This window comes from Ursus americanus, chromosome 20 (genome assembly GCF_024610735.1).
Source record: "Ursus americanus isolate L20-20 chromosome 20, mUrsAme1.1.p, whole genome shotgun sequence".
In the NCBI taxonomy this organism is placed as follows: domain Eukaryota; kingdom Metazoa; phylum Chordata; class Mammalia; order Carnivora; family Ursidae; genus Ursus; species Ursus americanus.
This window is the reverse complement of record NC_142146.1, coordinates 16,328,152-16,348,161: the sequence shown is the minus strand read 5'-3', so window position 1 is coordinate 16,348,161 and position 20,010 is coordinate 16,328,152. Positions and strand designations below refer to the sequence as shown.

Sequence of the window (20,010 nt, the reverse complement as noted above, 5' to 3'; positions counted from 1 at the left end):
AAACTCTTGTTTCTTTGTCTTTCAAATGCCATTTCATCAGTAAGCAAAAAATTTCTAAAGTGTCTTCTACCTTCAAATGTCTGTTTCTATGATTTATGATAGATGAATTAAACTAAAAGCAAATTTATCCCCTAGCACCATCTAGTGGAAAAGAGTAACTAATAAGAACTGAACTACAACACACACACCCCCCTTAACACACACAAAGTTTTTTTTGAAACACTGACTTACTGAATACACTATATACTAGGCATTGTGCTAAATGTGTTACACGTTACCTAATCTTTATGGAAAAAACAGATATTTTAAAGTCTACTTTATAGAAAACAAGTTCAAAAGAATTAAATGATGTTCCTAATGTTACATAGTTAATAAGCAACACCATAATTATGAGCCAAATTTTTTACAATGCCATGGTACTGCTTCCTCCTCATAAGGAAATATCCATTATGTAAAAAGCTATCATTTCCTTTCAAGGAAAATCTATTTACTGACATTTATAATTCAGAGCTTCAAGGTACAGATCCTTTCTTGCAATCACATCTTTAAAAAAAAAAAAAAGCCTCTAGGGCCACCTGGTGGCTCAGTTGATTAAGCACCTGCCTTCAGCTCAGGTCATGATCAGGGTCCTGGGACTGAGCCCCACATTGGGCTCCCTGTTCAGCGGGTAGTCTGCTTTTCCCTCTGCCCAACCCTGCATCTCGTGCTCTCTCTCAAATAAATAAAATCTTCAGAGGCCTTTTTTTTTCTAAAAGAAGATGGCAGAGTAAGAGGATCCTATGCTGACCTCGTTCCACGGATACAACCACGTCAGTGTAAATAACCCAGAGACCTGGCAGAACAGACTCTCCACAGCAGAACGTAAAGAGGCGGCCATTTTGAAGAGGCAGGAAGAGAAGGCAGGAGCTAAACACACCCACCCACAGGACTGTCTGCAGGAGGGAGGGACACCACTGGCACAGAGAAGGGAGAAAAACAGACCCTCACACCAGGCAACCCAGGTATGGGGAACACACACAGAGAAAACATACCCCCTTAACATTTGGCTTTGAAAATCAAATTACCCCAGTTCTTACAATCAGTGAGGCTTAACACCTGGGACTTTACAAATTGGTGGGCTCAGCTCTGGGAGCAAGGGAGGATGAGAGGAAACAGAATCCCAGCCCTTAAAGAGACAGCATAATCAGCCCCAAGAAGATAGAGCATAGAAGCAGCACTTTAAAAAATGCCTCCGGTATATGGGAGAGGTAAGTTTACTAATCTCAAGAACATGTGCTGGAGCAGTAGGGATCCTTGGGAGACTTCTCCAAGAACAAAGGGCTGGTGGGTGCCATTTCCCTCCCTGGGCTCCCATCCTATTTACATGGACACATGTGGGAACCAGTGCAGCACGCTCTCCACTTAGGTCGCTAACAGCGTGCCCTACATGCTTCTGCAAACCTGCCCTCTCCAACCCAACCAGCCTCCACAGGTTTGGGCAGCAGCAGGTACCCTCCCACAGCAGACCAGCACAGACCTCGCTGGCACTGCATGCACTCCCCTTCCCCTTCTGCAGACTCACCCCCACCAGCAAGAAAGCAGTTTTCAAAAGCAGCTCCAGCTCCCCCCTCAGAGTAGACCTCATCAAACCTTGCTAATACCACATACCCTTATGGTATATATACATTCATCTGTGAACCTGCCTCTTCCAATATGCCATTGGCCAGAGCCCATCCGAAGAGGTCTGTAGGCAGTGTGTAGGCAGCCGTGACAGGGCCAACACTGCTCCAAAGTGGACTTCTGCCCTGAAGACAGGGGACAATAACCACGCACACACCAGTCCAGCTGTGGCCAGTGCAGGGGGTAGCAGGATAGACATGTGGTCTGGCTATAGGGCCAGCTCACCAACAAAAGCTTCTGAAGGCACAACACAAGGGAAGTACCCTGAAGTTCAGTGCTACTTTGTCTGGGAAAAGCCTGGTCTGCCTTGAGCCAAGCCCTAGGTGGACCCAAACTGGCTCACTAACAACACAGGGACACAACAAACAGAGCCATTGCAGACAACTGGACTGAAGGCAAAAGCAGCTTAATCCGAACAGTAGGGTAACACAACACACAAAGGAGACATCCCTGAAACATGAGGTTCTGCTGAACAGGGGACATTGTACTGCAGAGCACAACAGGAGCTCTTCTTCATAAGGCCACTATTTCAAGAGCTGGAGACACAGTGACTTTCCTAACACAGAGAAACAGACGAAACTGAGAGGATTATGTCCCCAAAGAAAGGACAAGAACACAGCAGAGAGAGCTAAACAAAACAGAGATAAGTAATATGCCTAATGGAGAATTTAAAATAATGGTCATAAAGATACTCACTGGACTTGAGAAAAGAGTGGAAGACTGCAGTGAAACCCTCAAAAAAGTGACAGAAATGATAAAAAAATAGTAACTCAGCAACTGAAATTAGAAATGCACTAAAAATAGTGGACTAGAGAAAGCAGAAAAAAGGATGAATGACCTGGAGGACACAGTAATGGAAAGCAATCAAACTGAAGAATGAAAAAAAACTGAAAACAGTTTTAGGAAACTCAGTGATGCCACCAAGTGTAATAACATTTGCATTACAGGGATACAACAAGGAGAAGAGAAAGAAAAGGAGTCAGAAAAGTTGAATAAGAGCTAAAAACTTCCCAAGTCTGGGGAAGAAACAGAAATCCAGATACAGTAGGGCACAGAAACCCCCAATAAAATCATCTCAAGAAGTCCACAGCAAGACACATTATAATAACTAAAAATGGCAAAAGGTAGTGATAAATTTTAAAAGCAGTAAGAGAAAACACAAGAAATACCTAGGATTGTAAGAAAATATTTTGAAAAATAATATGCCAACAAGCTAGGGAACCTAGAAGAAATGGAGAAATTCCTACAAAAATATAAACTCCCAAAACTTTATCTGGAAGAAACAGAAAATGTGAACGATGACTTACCAATGAAATTGAATAATTAATCAAAAAATTCCCAACAAATAGAAGTCCAGGACCAGACGGCTTCACAGGCAAATTATACCAAGCATTTAAAGAAGAATTAATACCTATTCCTCTCAAACTATTCCAAAAATTAGAAGAGAAAGGAAAGCTTCCAAATTCATTCTACAAGGCCAGCATTACCCTGATACCAAAACCAGATAAAGATACTACAAAAAAAAGGGAACTACAGGTCAATACTGCTGATGAACGTAGCTGCAAAAATCCTTAACAAAATATAAGCAAACCAAATCCAACAATACATTAAGAAAAACCATTCACCAAGATCAAGTAGAATTTATTCCTGGGATGCAAGGGTGGTTCCATATTCCCAAATCAGTCAACATGATACCTCATATGTACGAGAGAAAGGATAAAAAACATATGATCATTTCAATAGATGTAGAAAAAGCAACTGACAAAATTCAATATCCATTCATGATAAAAACCCTCAATAACGTAGGTATGGCAGGTACACGCCCCAACATTATAAAGGTCATATACAGAAAAACTCATAGCTAACATCATACTCAAGGGTAAAAAACAGACAGCTTTTCCCCTAAGGAACAAGACAAGGATGTCCTCTCTCACCACTTTTATTCAACACAGTACTGGCAATGGCAGCCACAGCAATCAGACAAGAAAAAGAAAACACATTCAAATTGGTAAGGAAGAAGCAAAACTATCACTACTTGAAGAGGACAGATACTCTATGGAGAAAACCTGAAAAAACTCCACCGAAAATCTACCAAAACTGATAAATGAATTCAGTAAGGTTGCAGGACACAAAATCAATATACAGAAATCGGCTGTATTTCTATACACTAATAATGAAGTAGCAGGAAGAAATTAGGGAAACAATCCCATTTACAACTACATCAAAAATAATAAAATACCCAGGAATAAACTTAACCAAGTAAGTGAAATACCTGTATTCTGAAAACTATAAAATACTGATGAAAAAAAAATGAAGATGACACAAACAAATGGAAAGATACTCCATGTGCACGGACTGGTACAACAATCTGTTAAAATGTTCATGCTACCCAAAACTATCTACAGATTTAATGCAATCCCTATCAAAATACCAAGAGTACCTTTCACAGAACTAGACAAATTATACTAAAACTTGTATGGAACCACAAAAGACCCCGAATACCCAAAGCAATCTAGAGAAAGAAGAACAAAGCTGGAGGTATCACAATCCCAGATTCCAAGATACACTACAAAGCTGGAGTAATCAAAACACTATGGCACTGGCACAAAAACAGACACAGAATAGAGAACCGAGAAATAAACCCATGCCTATATGGTCAATTAATCTATGACAAGGGAGGCGAGAATATGCAATGGGGAAAAGACAAATCTCTTCAACAAACAGTATCAGGAAAATTGGAAAGCTATATGCAAAAGAATGAAACTGCACCACTTTCTTACACCATACACAAAAATAAACTCAAAATGGATTGAAGACCTAAATGTGAGACCTGAAACCATAAAACTAGAAGACAACACAGGCAGCAATCTCTTTGTCATTGGCCTTAGCAACATTTTTCTAGGTATGTCTCCTCAGGAAAGGGAAACAAAAGCAAACATAAACTACTGGGACTACATCAAAATAAAAAGCTTCTGCACAGCAAAGGAAACAACCAACAAAACTAAAAGACAACCTACTGAATGGGAGAAGATACTGGCAAATGACATACCTGATAAGGAGTTTATATTGAAAATATATAAAGAATTTATATAATTCAACACTAACAAAATCCAAATAATATGATTAAAAAATGGGCACAGGACCCAAACAGACATCTGTCCAAAGAAGACATACAGATGGCCAACAGACACATGAAAAGATGCTCAACATAATTCATCATTAGGAAAATGCAAATCAAAACTACAATGAGATATCACCTGACACCTGTCAGAATAGCTAACATCAAAAAACAAGAGACAAGTGTTGATGGATGAGGAATAAAAGGAACCCCCATGCATGTTGGTGAGAATGCAAACTGGTGTAATCCACTTTGAAAATAGTATGGAAGTTCCTCAAAAAGTTAAAAATAGAATTACCATGAGTCTGTGTCTGTACACACACACACGGGGGACTATTACTCAGCCATAAAAAAGAATGGAATCTTGTCATATGCAACAACAAGGATGAATCTAGAGAGCATAATGCAAATAAAGCAAAGTAGGCCAGTCAGAGAAAGACAAATACCATGATTTCATTCATATGCAGAATTTAAAAAACAAATGAACAAAAAAAGAAAGACAAACCAAAAAACAGACTCTTAACTATAAAAAATGAATAGTTATCAAAAAGGAGATGGGGGAATGGGTGAAATATGTGAGGGAGATTAAGAGTACATTTATCAGGATAAGCAGTTAGTACAGAATTGTTGAATCACCATAGTGTACAACTAGAACTAATATAATGCTATATGTTAATTAGACTGGAATTATAATTTTTAGAAAATTAAAATTAAGAAAAATGTATATAAATAAACAAGCAAGCACACCAGCCAGCCAGCCAGCCAGCTAGCTAGCTTCTCAGGGGCCATGGCACCTGAGCTTGTGGGATAGGATACTGGAAGCCTTTGAAAGAATTGCATGTAATCAGAGGTTCAAAGGGGGGAACAGAAATTAACTTCAGATGTCATGTAGGAAAAAAAGTATTTTGCCCTAATGGGAACTGACAGTAATCTCTGTAGTGTTTCCCCTTTATCAGGTCTGGGGGCTTGAAAACAAGTTCTCATTGTCCAGTTCAGAGGAATTCATTTGGCCAAGGCCAAGGTGGAATGCTATATTATTAATGCCTGGCTTATCCTTAAGTGGTGGGTCACCTTCAATAAAGACTACATTATAGAGAAAGAACTGTCAGTTCCATTTAAGGACAGTTGGGATTCAAGGGCAGTGTCCTGGCTGGCAGTAAGGGAATATGGGAAGTAGTGTCTTTATCAGTTATTGGCATCCCAAGAGGAACCTGGGGTAGGTGACACAGGTCCTCAATGGGGTTTGCCCTGTGATGGGCAAAATGATTAAGCTGAGAAATAATTATCTAACTGGTTAACTTATTTAAAATACCTGAGTGTATATAATGGCTGTTTGATGCTAGACTACTAAACTTTTCTTGTAACAACTATTTTAAACTTTGCATTTGGTACACTGCATTTTTCTCTACATTTCTTCTTTTTCTCTTCCGGACTATCTGTCATGACATCTAGACACTTACATTCAACTTTGTTAGAACCCAATGTAAAGTATTAGTAAAACAGACTTGGTGAGAACCTGAGAGGCAGCTTGTGTTTTAGTGGATGACTTCAGGCTAACCATACTTTAGTAGCTCAGCAGGGTTTTTTGTTTTTACTTTTTCCCCCCAATTCTTAAAATCTCAGCTATTTGCTGAAAATTAAAGTTGCCCCAAAAGTATTGAGACTTTTGAAAATTAGTATGTCAAGTTTTTTCTTTTAAGAATTCTAAAACTAAGTTGTCTCTTGTGCTGTCTATATTAATCAAATTATTAAATTAAAATGATAAACTTAAAACCTGAGTTCTCTTTCAACTTTACAGAAAAAGAAATGACTTAAGGAAACTGAAGAAAAAGGGGTTTAAAAGGAACAGCTTTAATAAATCAATAAATAAACTAGTAAAGCATTTTTAAAATGAGTTTAAAACAATAAAATTCTATAATTCTGGGCTTATGCTAGAAGTATACAGTATATCAGATTTTAGACAAAATGATTAAAAAGGAAGATAAGGATAAATTTTTCAGAGAATGTAACTCTTGAGGTAGTTATAATATACGTTAACTCTATGATTTAATCCTTAGTTATAAATCCTATAGATAACATACACAGAATATTGAATTTCTCAATTTAATAATTCTGTAGTACCGTTTGTTTGGCTTTTTGTAGCTGTATTTTGAGGTCACTACATTCTTTCCTCATCAGTTCCAGCTCTTGTTCCAAACCATGGATCTTCAGGTCACAGCTCAACTTTTCCACCTCCCAGTTTGATGAAGGTGGATTTAAATACCTTATCACTAAAAAAAGGATGGACATTAAAATGGTTATTTCTGCCTTCTACATTTGTTGCAATTCCATAAAGGTTATACCAGTAAAATGTAGATAATACAAAAACGAATATAAAACATGCACAACTAACAGTTTTTTAAAAACAGTAATTACTTTTGAAAATCTATGCTAATGAGAATAAGAAACCTACCAATCTTGTTTCAGAATGTATTAATCATTACTATCCCTGATTTTCTGTTTAGGTTAAAGTACAAGTTTGTCAGTCTGGAACTTTAAAATATACAACACTAATCAAACACATGCTAAAACTGTTGACAAGTCAATAATACATAAGTCAAGGTTAAGACACTGATAAAAATTAAATGAAGTGAGGAAACTGAAGCTCACGTCTCTACTCCATCTAGTCCCCTCAGAGTATAAAGTATGACCATCAGGCCTAGAACATGACATCAAAACAATTTACTCATAAACATCTACTGCAGAAACTCAATACAACTGGATACTGATTTACCTTTGACTTAGTTCTTTAGTCTACCTAGAGAAAGCCCCAACCAGCTACTGTAAGAGAGCTTGTCTCAAACTTTTATCAAAAGGTCTCTCTCAGAGGCCTACTCTTCAGCTTGTCTCATCAGAATGTTCATGGGAACAGACCAATAGCAATATGCTCCAGAACTAATTATTCACTCCAGCATCTCATCTGCACATTTTAACAACCTTCAGAAATTTAAAAAAAGAAAAAATAATCGTAACTACTCCATGACAGTGTGTCTAATAGCTGGCAAAAGTTCAGCTGGCAAAAGTTCAGCTGTAAGGAAGAGCCGGACATACCAGCAGGCAAGATGTTCTGACAAGGATGGAGTTCTACTTTCTTCATCTACTTCATCACAAATTAGCCCTGAATAAAAACCATCAAATTTTCTCTAGGAAAAATGCAATTTATATCTAAGGAAAAGTTAAAGGAGTTGAATTTTGGTGAAAGCAGATCAGAGAAATTAATGTAAGCCTAAAATTATAAAATAAGTTAAGGCCTTAGCATACAGATACAGAAAACCGATAATGGATATAACACATAAATGGAAAATTATATTGATTCCATTATAATATTTGTAACAAATAAGTGGCATACCCTGCTGAGTTTCCACCTCTGTCCTTAGCTGGAGGAGTTCTACTTCTTTAGATTGTAGCTGTTCATTCAATACTTTCAAAGATTCAGAGTTGTCTTTATTCTAGTTAAGTAGGGAAAATGCCAAATTACATTCAATAAAATCTATAGGTTGATATATATATTAATTTTCAGGTAGATGAAAAAAACAGACTTAGGCCTTTAAAAAGCAAGGTGGGAAAATGAACCCAGTTTTTCACTAATCTCCTTCTTTCTTTTTCAAACTTAGAACATACTCACTGGCTTTTTTTCTTTTAAAAACACATTGAGAAATTCTACCATGTCATGATTTTTCAAAATAAGTTAGTGGTGTTAGATATACTTAATTCCTAAACATCATTACATACACACATATTTTGTACAGAAATAAGTTATAAATATCAGCATTAAAAATTCCTATTTTTGCCCTAAGGATGTATGTTTTCAATTTTTTATTTAATAAATGTAAAGATTTCTCTTATTTCTAATTTTAAACTTCCTGAAGAAGCAAACTTATTTGCAATACATAGAGACTGTTTTCAAACCAACTTACCATTTTATCCAATTTGCTTTTCAAATTATCTCTATCAATGCAAACCTCTCGATATGCATGATAGGCTTTATTTACTTGTTCACGTCCCACAGAACTTGTTTCTTCATCTAATCGAGCTCCTATAAGCTAAAGGTATAAAATTAGAAGGGAAAGCTTAAAGAAGGTATTCTACAAAACAAACATAAAAAAGAAGCCAGTCTTTTGCTAGCTCCACACCTTACTTTTCTTTGTAATGCAGGGATAAAGACTGGACTCTAATTAAGTGAACTGAAGTTTCACTTTCAACAAGTAAGCCTTACTGATTAAGAAAGCAAAAAAATTACAGGTAAATATTTTTAAAGTCTTCTATTTTATGCTTTTACTTAATCGGTATTTTTTCGGTTTATAACATATATTAATTCATCATACTAAAACAGTACATCATTCTTTTATAGTACTTAGGTGTTTTCCAAGCTAGTATTTCATTTCCATCATCAAAAAAAAATACCAAATTAAGGTATACTTGACTTTTTAAAGAATAAATGTGATAGTTCATTAAATACTGTATTATTCCAGAATAGAAATTATAGGATTGTTGGTCACAAAGTACAGAAATATTTCCAATGTTAACTACACCAAATCACATTTTTCTACTTAATTTTAAAATAAGCATAACTACAAGCTCCAAAATGTTACCTTTTCTCACGCTATCCAATTGTATCACAAATTTGATTAGCATTAAAGACAATGTATATGAATATAAAGAAATTATGATGATTTTTACAACTGACTTCCTTTCTCTTATTTCTCCTAGTTGAATCAAACTCTACCAAGCCCATCCTGAAGTTTTTATAACAAGATAATTCATTTCCTTGGCAGCTAAGAATCCATTTCCTTCCCCTTTGGGGAAGTTGCTGTTTATAAAATACAAATACATTGACCTAATCTGAAGAAACATAAAACTAAGTTAAAACTTTAAAACTCAAGGGGCGCCTGGGTGGCACAGCGGTTGAGCATCTGCCTTCAGCTCAGGGCGTGATCCCGGCGTTCTGGGATCGAGTCCCACATCGGGCTCCTCTGCTATGAGCCTGCTTCTTCCTCTCCCACTCCCCCTGCTTGTGTTCCCTCTCTCGCTGGCTGTCTCTATCTCTGTCAAATAAATAAATAAAATCTTAAAAAAACAAAAAACAAACAAAAAAAAACTTTAAAACTCAAAAAAAAAAAAAAAGGATGAGTGATGAAGATTTCACAGTACAAAAAGCCAACTAGATATGATGATTTATAATGGAATCAGCTTATATATTTATAACATTTAAGAGTGTCAGGTTTCTGCATGAGAAAGGTAAACAGAAGACCTTAATTTATCAGTTAAAAGCATTATTTTGTGTGTTCAAAAACAAAAGAGAATGTTGAGGTAAAGAAGATGTCAGTCCTGGTGAAGACGTTTTTATATATTAGAACAATGTTATAGGAGCTTACTCCTTTGACATTTAATTTCCTTTTTTGGCATACACTTTTTGCAAAAATTTAAAAATCTTGAATAAAATACAGCTCGTGAAGGTAAGGCAATCTGAAACAAGAAAAAAATGTTCCAAGAAAAATATATTCCAAAAATATATTCCAAATCCTATTCTACAGATATTCACCATGTACATGACCTATGAAGCACAGTATAAGAAGTACTGGGTTTTGAGACTAGCTGTGAGTTATCCTTGGCAACTTAGTACAAACAGGGAAGACAGGATAGAAAAATATTTAAAAATTCAAGTATTCTGAATTATTCTTTAAGTCATAAAATAAAGATAATAATTACCTTTTCTTCTAAAAATCTTATTCTTTTCTTTAAGAAAGAGTTCTCTTTCTCTGAATCCTTCAGTCGTTTTTTGATGTCTTCATATGCAGTGACAAGAGCAAAATGTGAAGCAACAGACTCATCTCCTGAATATATTGAGATTGGAGTCACTGTGTCTCTCCTATGTGCTTTTTCATGATTCAGAATGCAGATATCATCTTCTACCAGTGCATCCATGACAGCTTTTTAAAAGAATATAAAAGAAAAATGTCTCAGTGAATAAATGAGCAGGAAAAGATGTATTTAGAATAATGAGAATACTGAGGCAATGTTAAAAACTCCTATTTCTTTTGGAGGCAGCATAACATAGTGGTGAAGAGTATGGAGTCTAGAACCAGATTCTAGGAGTTGCATCCAAGCACTACTTAGTGTCAGTGAGACTTTGCGCTTAATCTCTCTGCCTTTGTTTCCTTATTTATAAAGAAATCATAGCAACTACTTTACAGAGTTCTTAAGAATATTAAATGAGTTGATACCTATAAAGCATCTGAAACCAACCTAAGCTATTATTAGTTTTAGAAAAAGTTGTAAAACATTGTTTTTATAGGATAAAAAAGTTTTAAATATTTTATACCCACATATTTCTGCCTTACCATCATTTCCACTTTCAGATTTAAGTAAGCAAGTTTTGTAACTTCCCAAATTATAAATTTTCGAAAACTCTCCTGAGTACAATTCATTACAAGACTATTACAGAAGTTTCAATGCATCCTCCACTATATTCTTTCCATCCCATTAACTGTTTGTTGTCCATTTGCAATAGGAGGCAAAGGAATTAACATTTCAGTACTCACCATGTCCCAGTATCATGCACTACATTCTTTTAATATTATCTCATTTAAATTCATCCAAACAATTCTATGAGGTAGGTATCATCTACGTTTTATAGGATCAAAAAGGTAATTTGCCCAAGTTAAAGCTAGCAGATGTTAGTTAGCTCTGTGAAGATAAAGTTTATGTCTGTTTTGCTCATCACTGTGTCCTCAACTCATCATTGTGTGTAAGATACCCAATAAATATTGGCTATTAAATGAAGAATCGATAGTGTAGAATTCAAATCAAACTCTAACTCGAAAGCCTAAGAGAAATCAGTTATTTCAGTAGTTAGTGAACTTACTTGCTCTGTACATCTACTTTTGCTGTTAGGTTCAGCATTACTTCCCCATCTGAGAATAATGTTCCTGAAAAACACTATGGAAGGAGAAACTGTAGCTGAAATCTTTTTTTTTTTTTTTAAGATTTTATTTATTTATTTATTTGACAGAGATAGAGACAGCCAGCCAGATAGGGAACACAAGCAGGGGGAGTGGGAGAGGAAGAAGCAGGCTTCCAGGGGAGGAGCCTGATGTGAGGCTCCATCCCAGAACGCGGGATCACGCCCTGAGCCGAAGGCAAACACCCAATGACTGCCCCACCCAGGTGCCCCTGTAGCTGAAATCTTTTAAAACCTCATGGGAAAAACAGAGTAAGAGGGACTGCCAGTCATAAGAGAACCTAAAAAATCCTTTTAAATACTTGTTAGTTTGAAATAAAATATCAAATACAGCATTCTAAATAAAGACTATCAATGGAATTTCATGTATCTTATATTAATGATTAATGAAAAACAATTTTTATTTACTGTTCCTTGTTTGGAATGACATCTGATTGCTTACTGTGGCAGTCACTGTTCCAAGAATATGATAGGTGAGGAAATTGAGGTAGAAGGAATTTAAGTAATTTTCCCAAGTAAAATATTAAATAATGAGATGTAAACATAGGTGATTAAGCCACAGGATCCATGTTTTACTATGCCCGCTTTTCTCCAAAACTTCTGACCTCCCTCCCTGTAACTATCAATGCCTGTCAAGTTAGTTCATTTGCTTTATTTCAGACAATATGAATACTAAGGAAAAGTGCATGTTTTTTCTGATTCCAGTCTCCTATCATTGTATTTTTGCTTTACTGATTTTTATAACGGAAAGTTCCCAATTGTTCTCAACTAATGTCAGTTTGGTATATTTAGCAATTTGTTTATATCTAGGATTATAGGAAAGGTAGGCAAAAATGAATGTGTGCATTACAATGAATAGGTGAAACCTACCATTCAGTCTTCAGCAACACGAACTTAAAAATTTCTAACCACACGGGACAGCTCCTACTAAATTAGAATCTTTCCCACCCTATTAAGAAAGTCCAAAAGTAAGAAAGGACTATGCTACCTACATATCCCAAAAAAGGTGGCAGATCGTCAGAACCATAATTAATTCCTGCTGCTTCTGGTGGAAGCTCTCTTTGTTCTAGTGATGGAGAAAAATTTTCCTTCTTTTAAAGGGGTTTACTTTTTCCTCTCTGAATTCAACTCTATTCCAAAGTAACAGCAAACATCATACCAATCACGCTGCTGATAGACAACATGTCAACATTTCCTTTCCAAAAGAAAAGTATGGATTACTACCATACTGCAAACTGTAAGTATACATGTATATCTCCATAAAAGACTCTTTCTCATACACATTATACCTTAAAAGCTCAACAAGTAGAGTAAGTACAGTTGGCTAGTTAAGTGGTAGGATGTAGTATAGTTTAAGAGGAGGTAAAATTGTGCCCATTTTAGACACATGATTTCTCATACCTTAATATTCAACCAAATGGGCAGGATTTATTCAACTGGGATAATTTTTTCCCCCCTAAAGACACTTGAAAAACAAGAAATAAGCATAAACTGCTCTACACAGTCAAAAGAGATGTCCCACTGATTGTGCACTTTAAGGATCAGAGCATGGATGCTTTTACATGGATGCTAGAACTTTGTTTACACAAAGTTCTAACTAGCTCAGCTGTGTGATTTTCTATTCATTTTTATCATGAAATAATCACCTACTCAGGAAGGAAAACCCAGTGTGGAAGACAGCTGTGCAGTAAAATAATTATCATACCATAAAGATAAGTAATATATTTGAAACAAGAGAAAATGCTATGGGAATTGAGGGTTGGGGAGAAGGAGTGGTTTTGAAAGAAGGTATCACAAAAAAAATCAAAGGACTCTTAGTCCCATACTCTAGGTGAAAAGGATGGTGATTTTCACTGTACTTGTAACTTCCAGCAGGGGAAACAAGTTCGAAGGCCTGAAAGTGTGAGAAGAAGGTATGAAAAGGGAAACGGCAAGATGTGAAATTAAAAAAAAAAAACCTAACAGAAACAAACTGAGGTGTCTTTTATGTAGAGAGTCTATAGAATTTGGTCCTTATTCTGTGGAATTCAAGATAAATCCAAACATGATTCAAGAATGTGAAGAATACCTACACGACATTTGTAAAATATATCTATACCCAAATGAACTACTTAATATTGTGCTGAGTATTTTGTAAATATTATCCCCTTTCATTCTCATGGCTACCCTGAGGTAGAAAAATCTTACTGTAATCATTTCACAGATAAGAAAACTGGGGCCTGGGGAGGTTACAGAGCTTAGCCAAGATCAGATGATTATTAAATAGCACAAGCACCTGGATTTCAGAGACTGCACTACTAATATTTCTCTCCTCCGTGAATCTTTCACGTATTTAAATTCATCAAGAACTACAAAACTAGGGGGCACCTGGGTGGCTTGGTTAAGCATCTGACTCTTGATTTCAGCTCAGGTCCTAATCTCAGATTCCTGAGATCCCTGCTCTCCCCCTTCAGCAGGGAATCCTCTACTTCTCTCCCTCTCTCTCTGCACCCCCCCCAACTCATGTATGCACACATGCGTGCGCACTCTCTCTAAAATAAATAAAATCTTAGAAAAAAAGAAAGAACAAACCACAAAACTAGGAACCCCTTGGAAGGTTTTCAAGTACCTTAGATGGAAGGAGGTATACTGATGTAAAAATGTCACATACTCAAGTATGATAACTGGTCTTTTTTAGCACAAAATGAGTAGTGAGACTGGCTTATTTTATATATTTAAATCTATTGTCTAAAGTAAAAATGATTTATTTTTAAATCACTAAAAAGTTGTATATGATGTCCTCTCCCCAAATATGAGAAAATATTATTTGGATATAAAAGCTTCTTCCAAGTTTTATACTATTATTCTATATATTTAATTATTATACTATAAACATGACTTGGAATGCACTGGAAAGCAGCATGAAAATTGCTTATCTGTCCTAAAAATTACATGAGAAATAGCCATACATTAAAACACACCCAAGAAGTGCCTGGCTGACTGGCTCAGTTGGTAGAGCATGCAACTCTTGATCTTGGGGTTGTAGGTTCAAGCCCCATGTTGGCTGTAGATTACTTAAAAATAAAATCTTAAGAAAAAATAAATAAAACACACCCAAGATAAAACCTACTAGCATCACAGATATGCATGCAGTTTTAATGTTTTAAAATAACTGTATTTTAAATTTGCTGTAAAATGAAAAAGGAAAATTTGATTACTATCTTTGCAAAAATAAATGTGAAATCACAAAAGTATCAGAAGTACTAATGCTTATATTACTCTGTACAAACTGGGCTTAAAGAGATTAAAAGCTGCAAGGCCAAAGAAAATGATATCTTAGAAAGGTTCCGAAAAATACAAGGCAGCTATCCCGTTACATAAATTATTATACTGAAAGGAAAACTGCTAGCAAATTAACAAAGTAGGCTATGCTTTTATTGCTTATGTAAGCATCCTTTCTCAACCTTATTTCTTTAGAGAAGTAAAGGGAGCTGCAGTAATCTGCCTCACAGTATAGAATGATTCAGTTTTATATGCTTCCGTTGTGATGAAATGTCTCTTCATGAGTATCCAAAGTTACCAGCTCAGGAAGTTGGATTTTCTGGATAAATGATGAAAGCTTAACTGGCTATTATTATACTTAACAAACTAGACTAGGCCAGTTTTAACATCTAACATTTGGGAAAACTTATCCTATACTGATCTAACCTTATTTATTGTAACTTAAACTACCTTAAAATAACAAGCATGTGCTTACTTTCATCTTTAAAAAGAGTCATAAGCACGAAGGCCTGGGTAACTCAATTGGTTAAGCCTCTGCCTTCTGCTCAAGTCACAATCCCAGGCTCCTGGCACTGAATTCCACATCAGGCTCCCTGCTCAGTGGGGCCTCTGCTTCTCCCTCTACCTCTGCCCCTCCCCCCTGCTCATGCTCCCTTGCGCACTCTCTCTCTCAATTAAATAGAATTGAAATAAAAAAGAAATTTTAAAAAGTGTCATACACAGAATATTACTATCAAGATTAGAATCATTAAAGGACTAGCTAATATTTTAAAGGTAAATCTAGCAGGAATTGAGCGCATTAACTTTAAAACTCAACAAGTATCAAAAATATTACCCAAAGATTAAGCAGACCTCTCTTGATCATAAAAATCAATAATAAATATATTCTACAGCAATATGCCACACAATGTCTTTTTCAAGAACATTCTAAGAAACTGGAGAGGACCTAGGGCAATGTTTGACAAACTGAGATGTGGAGCAGTGCCTCAGAATCACTTGGGAGTTCTCTTCAAAATACTGATCGTTGGGGGTCCCTGGGTGGCTCAGTCATTAAGGGTCTGCCTTCGGCTCAACGCGTGATCACAGAGTCCTGGGATAGAGCCCCACATTGGGCTCCCTGCTCTGCTGGGAGCCTGCTTCTTCCTCTCCCACTCCCCCTGCTTGTGTTCCCTCTCTCTCTGGCTGTCTCTCTCTCTGCCAAATAAATAAAATCTTTAAAAAAAAAAAAAATACTGATTGCTGCTTCTGGCCCAAGATGGTGACACAGAGATCCTGAACTCAACTCCTTTAGGAACAAACTAAATCTACATGTATTTACAGAGCAATCACTCCTGAAGAACTGAGGCCAGACACAGAGAATGGCAAGAGAAACAGAGACATGGCAACAAAGGGAAGCCCCACCGTGGCCACTGCAAACCGCAGTGGGGAGGGATACTATGGGAGACCATAAGGAGATTCCTCTGCTCTGTGATGGGGAGGGGGGGAGGAAGAGCCATGTGTTTATAAGGGCTATAAAAAATAAAGGAACAAGCCAAAGCTGCTGGAACTCTCTCTGGGTCAGGAGACTAGTGAGTGCCACAGTCTACATTCCTCTTCCACCTTGATAATGTAGACAGGATCAGAGTCCAGGTGCCCTAGCTAGCCTATCACCTCAGTGAGTTTCAGGCCCCTAATCCACACTGGGACACCCCTGGTGAGTGGTCCACTACAGCTCAAGCCTCATTGCAAAGGTGACACAGGCACAAAATTCAATATCCATTCACGATAAAAACCCTCAATAAAGTAGGTATGGCAGGTACACGCCCCAACATTATAAAGGTCATATATAGAAAAACTCATAGCTAACATCATACTCAAGGGTAAAAAACAGACAGCTTTTCCCCTAAGGTCAGGAACAAGCCAAGGAATGTCCTCTCTCACTACTTTTATTCAACACAGTACTGGCAATGGCAGCCACAGCAATCAGACAAGAAAAAGAAAACACATTCAAATTGGTAAGGAAGAAGCAAAACTATCACTACTTGAAGAGGACAGATACTCTATGGAGAAAACCTGAAAAAACTCCACCGAAAATCTACTAAAACTGATAAATGAATTCAGTAAGGTTGCAGGACACAAAATCAATATATAGAAATCGGCCGTATTTCTATACACTAATAATGAAGTAGCAGGAAGAAATTAGGGAAACAATCCCATTTACAACTACATCAAAAATAATAAAATACCCAGGAATAAACTTAACCAAGTAAGTGAAATACCTGTATTCTGAAAACTATAAAATACTGATGAAAAAAAAATGAAGATGACACAAACAAATGGAAAGATACTCCATGTGCACAGACTGGTACAACAATCTGTTAAAATGTTCATGCTACCCAAAACTATCTACAGATTTAATGCAATCCCTATCAAAATACCAAGAGTACCTTTCACAGAACTAGACAAATTATACTAAAACTTGTATGGAACCACAAAAGACCCCGAATACCCAAAGCAATCTAGAGAAAGAAGAACAAAGCTGGAGGTATCACAATCCCAGATTCCAAGATACACTACAAAGCTGGAGTAATCAAAACACTATGGCACTGGCACAAAAACAGACACAGAATAGAGAACCGAGAAATAAACCCATGCCTATATGGTCAATTAATCTATGACAAGGGAGGCGAGAATATGCAATGGGGAAAAGACAAATCTCTTCAACAAACAGTATTAGGAAAATTGGAAAGCTATATGCAAAAGAATGAAACTGCACCACTTTCTTACACCATACACAAAAATAAACTCAAAATGGATTGAAGACCTAAATGTGAGACCTGAAACCATAAAACCAGAAGACAACACAGGCAGCAATCTCTTTGTCATTGGCCTTAGCAACATTTTTCTAGGTATGTCTCCTCAGGAAAGGGAAACAAAAGCAAACATAAACTACTGGGACTACATCAAAATAAAAAGCTTCTGCACAGCAAAAGAAACAACCAACAAAACTAAAAGACAACCTACTGAATGGGTGAAGATACTGGCAAATGACATACCTGATAAGGAGTTTATATTGAAAATATATAAAGAATTTATATAATTCAACACTAACAAAACCCAAATAATATGATTAAAAAATGGGCACAGGACCCGAACAAACATCTGTCCAAAGAAGACATACGGATGGCCAACAGACACATGAAAAGATGCTCAACATAACTCATCATTAGGAAAATGCAAATCAAAACCATAATGATATATCACCTTACAACTGTCAGAAGAGCTACTATCAAGAGAAAAAATTACGTGTTGACAAGGATGCAGAGAAAAAGAGACCCTAGTACACTGCTGGTGGGAATGTAAACTGGTGTAGCCACTTTGAAAACAGTATGGAGGTTCCTCAAAAAATTAAAAATAGAAAAACCATATGATTCAGTAATTTAAAAAAAATGGAAACACTAATTTGAAAAGATATATGCACCCCTATGTTTACTGCAGTATTATTTACAACAGCTAAGATATGGAAGCAACCTAAGAGTCCACTGATAAATGGATAATGAAGATATGGTACACACACAATGGAATATTACTTAGTCATAGAAAAGAACAAGATCTTGCCATTTGCAACAACACAGACAGACCTAAAGGGGATCATGCTAAGTGAAGTCATACAAAGACAAATTCTATATGCTTTCACTTAAATGCAGTCTCTAAAAAACAGAACAAAAGAACAAACAAAAGCAGAAATACCAATAACTGATGGCTGCCATAGGGGAAGGGAAGTGGGGTGGGCAAAATGAAGGGGAGTGGGAGGTACAGGCTTCCAGTTACAGAATGAATAAGTCACAGGATGAAAGGTACAGCATGGGGAATATAGTCAATGATACTGTAATAGCATTGTATGGTGACAGATGGTAGCTACATGTGTAGTAAGCACAGCATAATGTATACAGTTGTTAAATCCTCATGTTGTACATCTGAAACTAATGTAACATTGTTAACTACATTTCAATAAATAAATAAAATGATAATGGAAAACAATTAAAAAAATACTGATTGCTAGATGGCACTGCAGAACTATGGAAGTCGATATATCTGGGGTGAAAATGCCAAACTGAACTTTCAATAATCATCCCTTGTGATATTAAGTCCCTAACCAATTTGAGAGCCACTACTCTACAGTGTTAAGTGGCTACTATGTGATTTACAGAATTCCAATTATAACTAGTATTCTCAAACATTTATGGTCCTGGTCACTTCTGTATTATCACCCAACTTGTGCATGGAGACTTTGTTTTTAATAGTATAGAAAACAAATTCATATTTATTACCTCTCTCATCACAGTAGTATAGGAGAATCAGATATATTTACCTATAGGAAATATATCCATATAATCATGCAAATATTTTATATATTTGGAATTAAACTGTTTCTTCTTAGAGGTTTACATAAGAGAAGTATAAATTAAAAGAGAATTAAAAAGGGTTAAGGTGAGGGGCACCTGAGTAGCTCAGTCAATTGAGTGTCTGACTCTTTGATTTTCAGTCAGGTCATGATCTCGGAGTTGAGATCAAGTCCCGCGTCAGTCTCCATGCTGGGTGTGGAGCCTGCTTAAGATTCTCTCTCTCTCTGCCCCTTCCCCTCCTCACAACCACCCCTCCCATACTTGCATGTGCACTCTCTCTCTTAAAAAAAAAGGGGGGGTAGGTGAAAAATGTTGACATTTATTGCTGAGAACAATGAAATTTCCAAAAATGTCAATATATCTGGGGTGTTCTGGTCAACCAATTCCAATGTTGAGGAGATGTTTCCACACTATCAACAAGCAGTGTTCTGGACACCAGCCGGGTAGCCTACGATTCAACTCCATTCTGGTACTATCTACCAAGAGACAGCAACATATTCCAAAAGTAAAGGGCTTGCTCCCACAAGACTGCCCTTTACTTTGGATGCTAACTGTAAGCCTCAGTTGTGACCTGTGCTTCTGACCAT

The 20,010-nt window shown here is 36.5% G+C and overlaps 1 protein-coding gene across 2 annotated transcripts in view; it reads right to left on the bottom strand.

Moving 5' to 3' along the window:
- Window positions 1-20,010, bottom strand: part of AZI2 (5-azacytidine induced 2) — a 35,192-nt gene that overhangs the window by 10,829 nt on the left and 4,353 nt on the right. The window contains exons 2-6 of one of the 2 annotated variants that reach the window (XM_045774480.2): window positions 11,682-11,755; window positions 10,526-10,746; window positions 8,734-8,859; window positions 8,166-8,265; window positions 6,899-7,047 (exon numbers count right to left, since the gene is read on the bottom strand). In XM_045774480.2, coding sequence (XP_045630436.1) covers window positions 6,899-7,047; window positions 8,166-8,265; window positions 8,734-8,859; window positions 10,526-10,746; window positions 11,682-11,694 — 609 coding nt within the window. In that variant the 5' untranslated portion in view covers window positions 11,695-11,755. The remainder of the gene's footprint in view (window positions 1-6,898; window positions 7,048-8,165; window positions 8,266-8,733; window positions 8,860-10,525; window positions 10,747-11,681; window positions 11,756-20,010) is intronic. The other variant, XM_045774481.2, reaches the window with a different exon arrangement.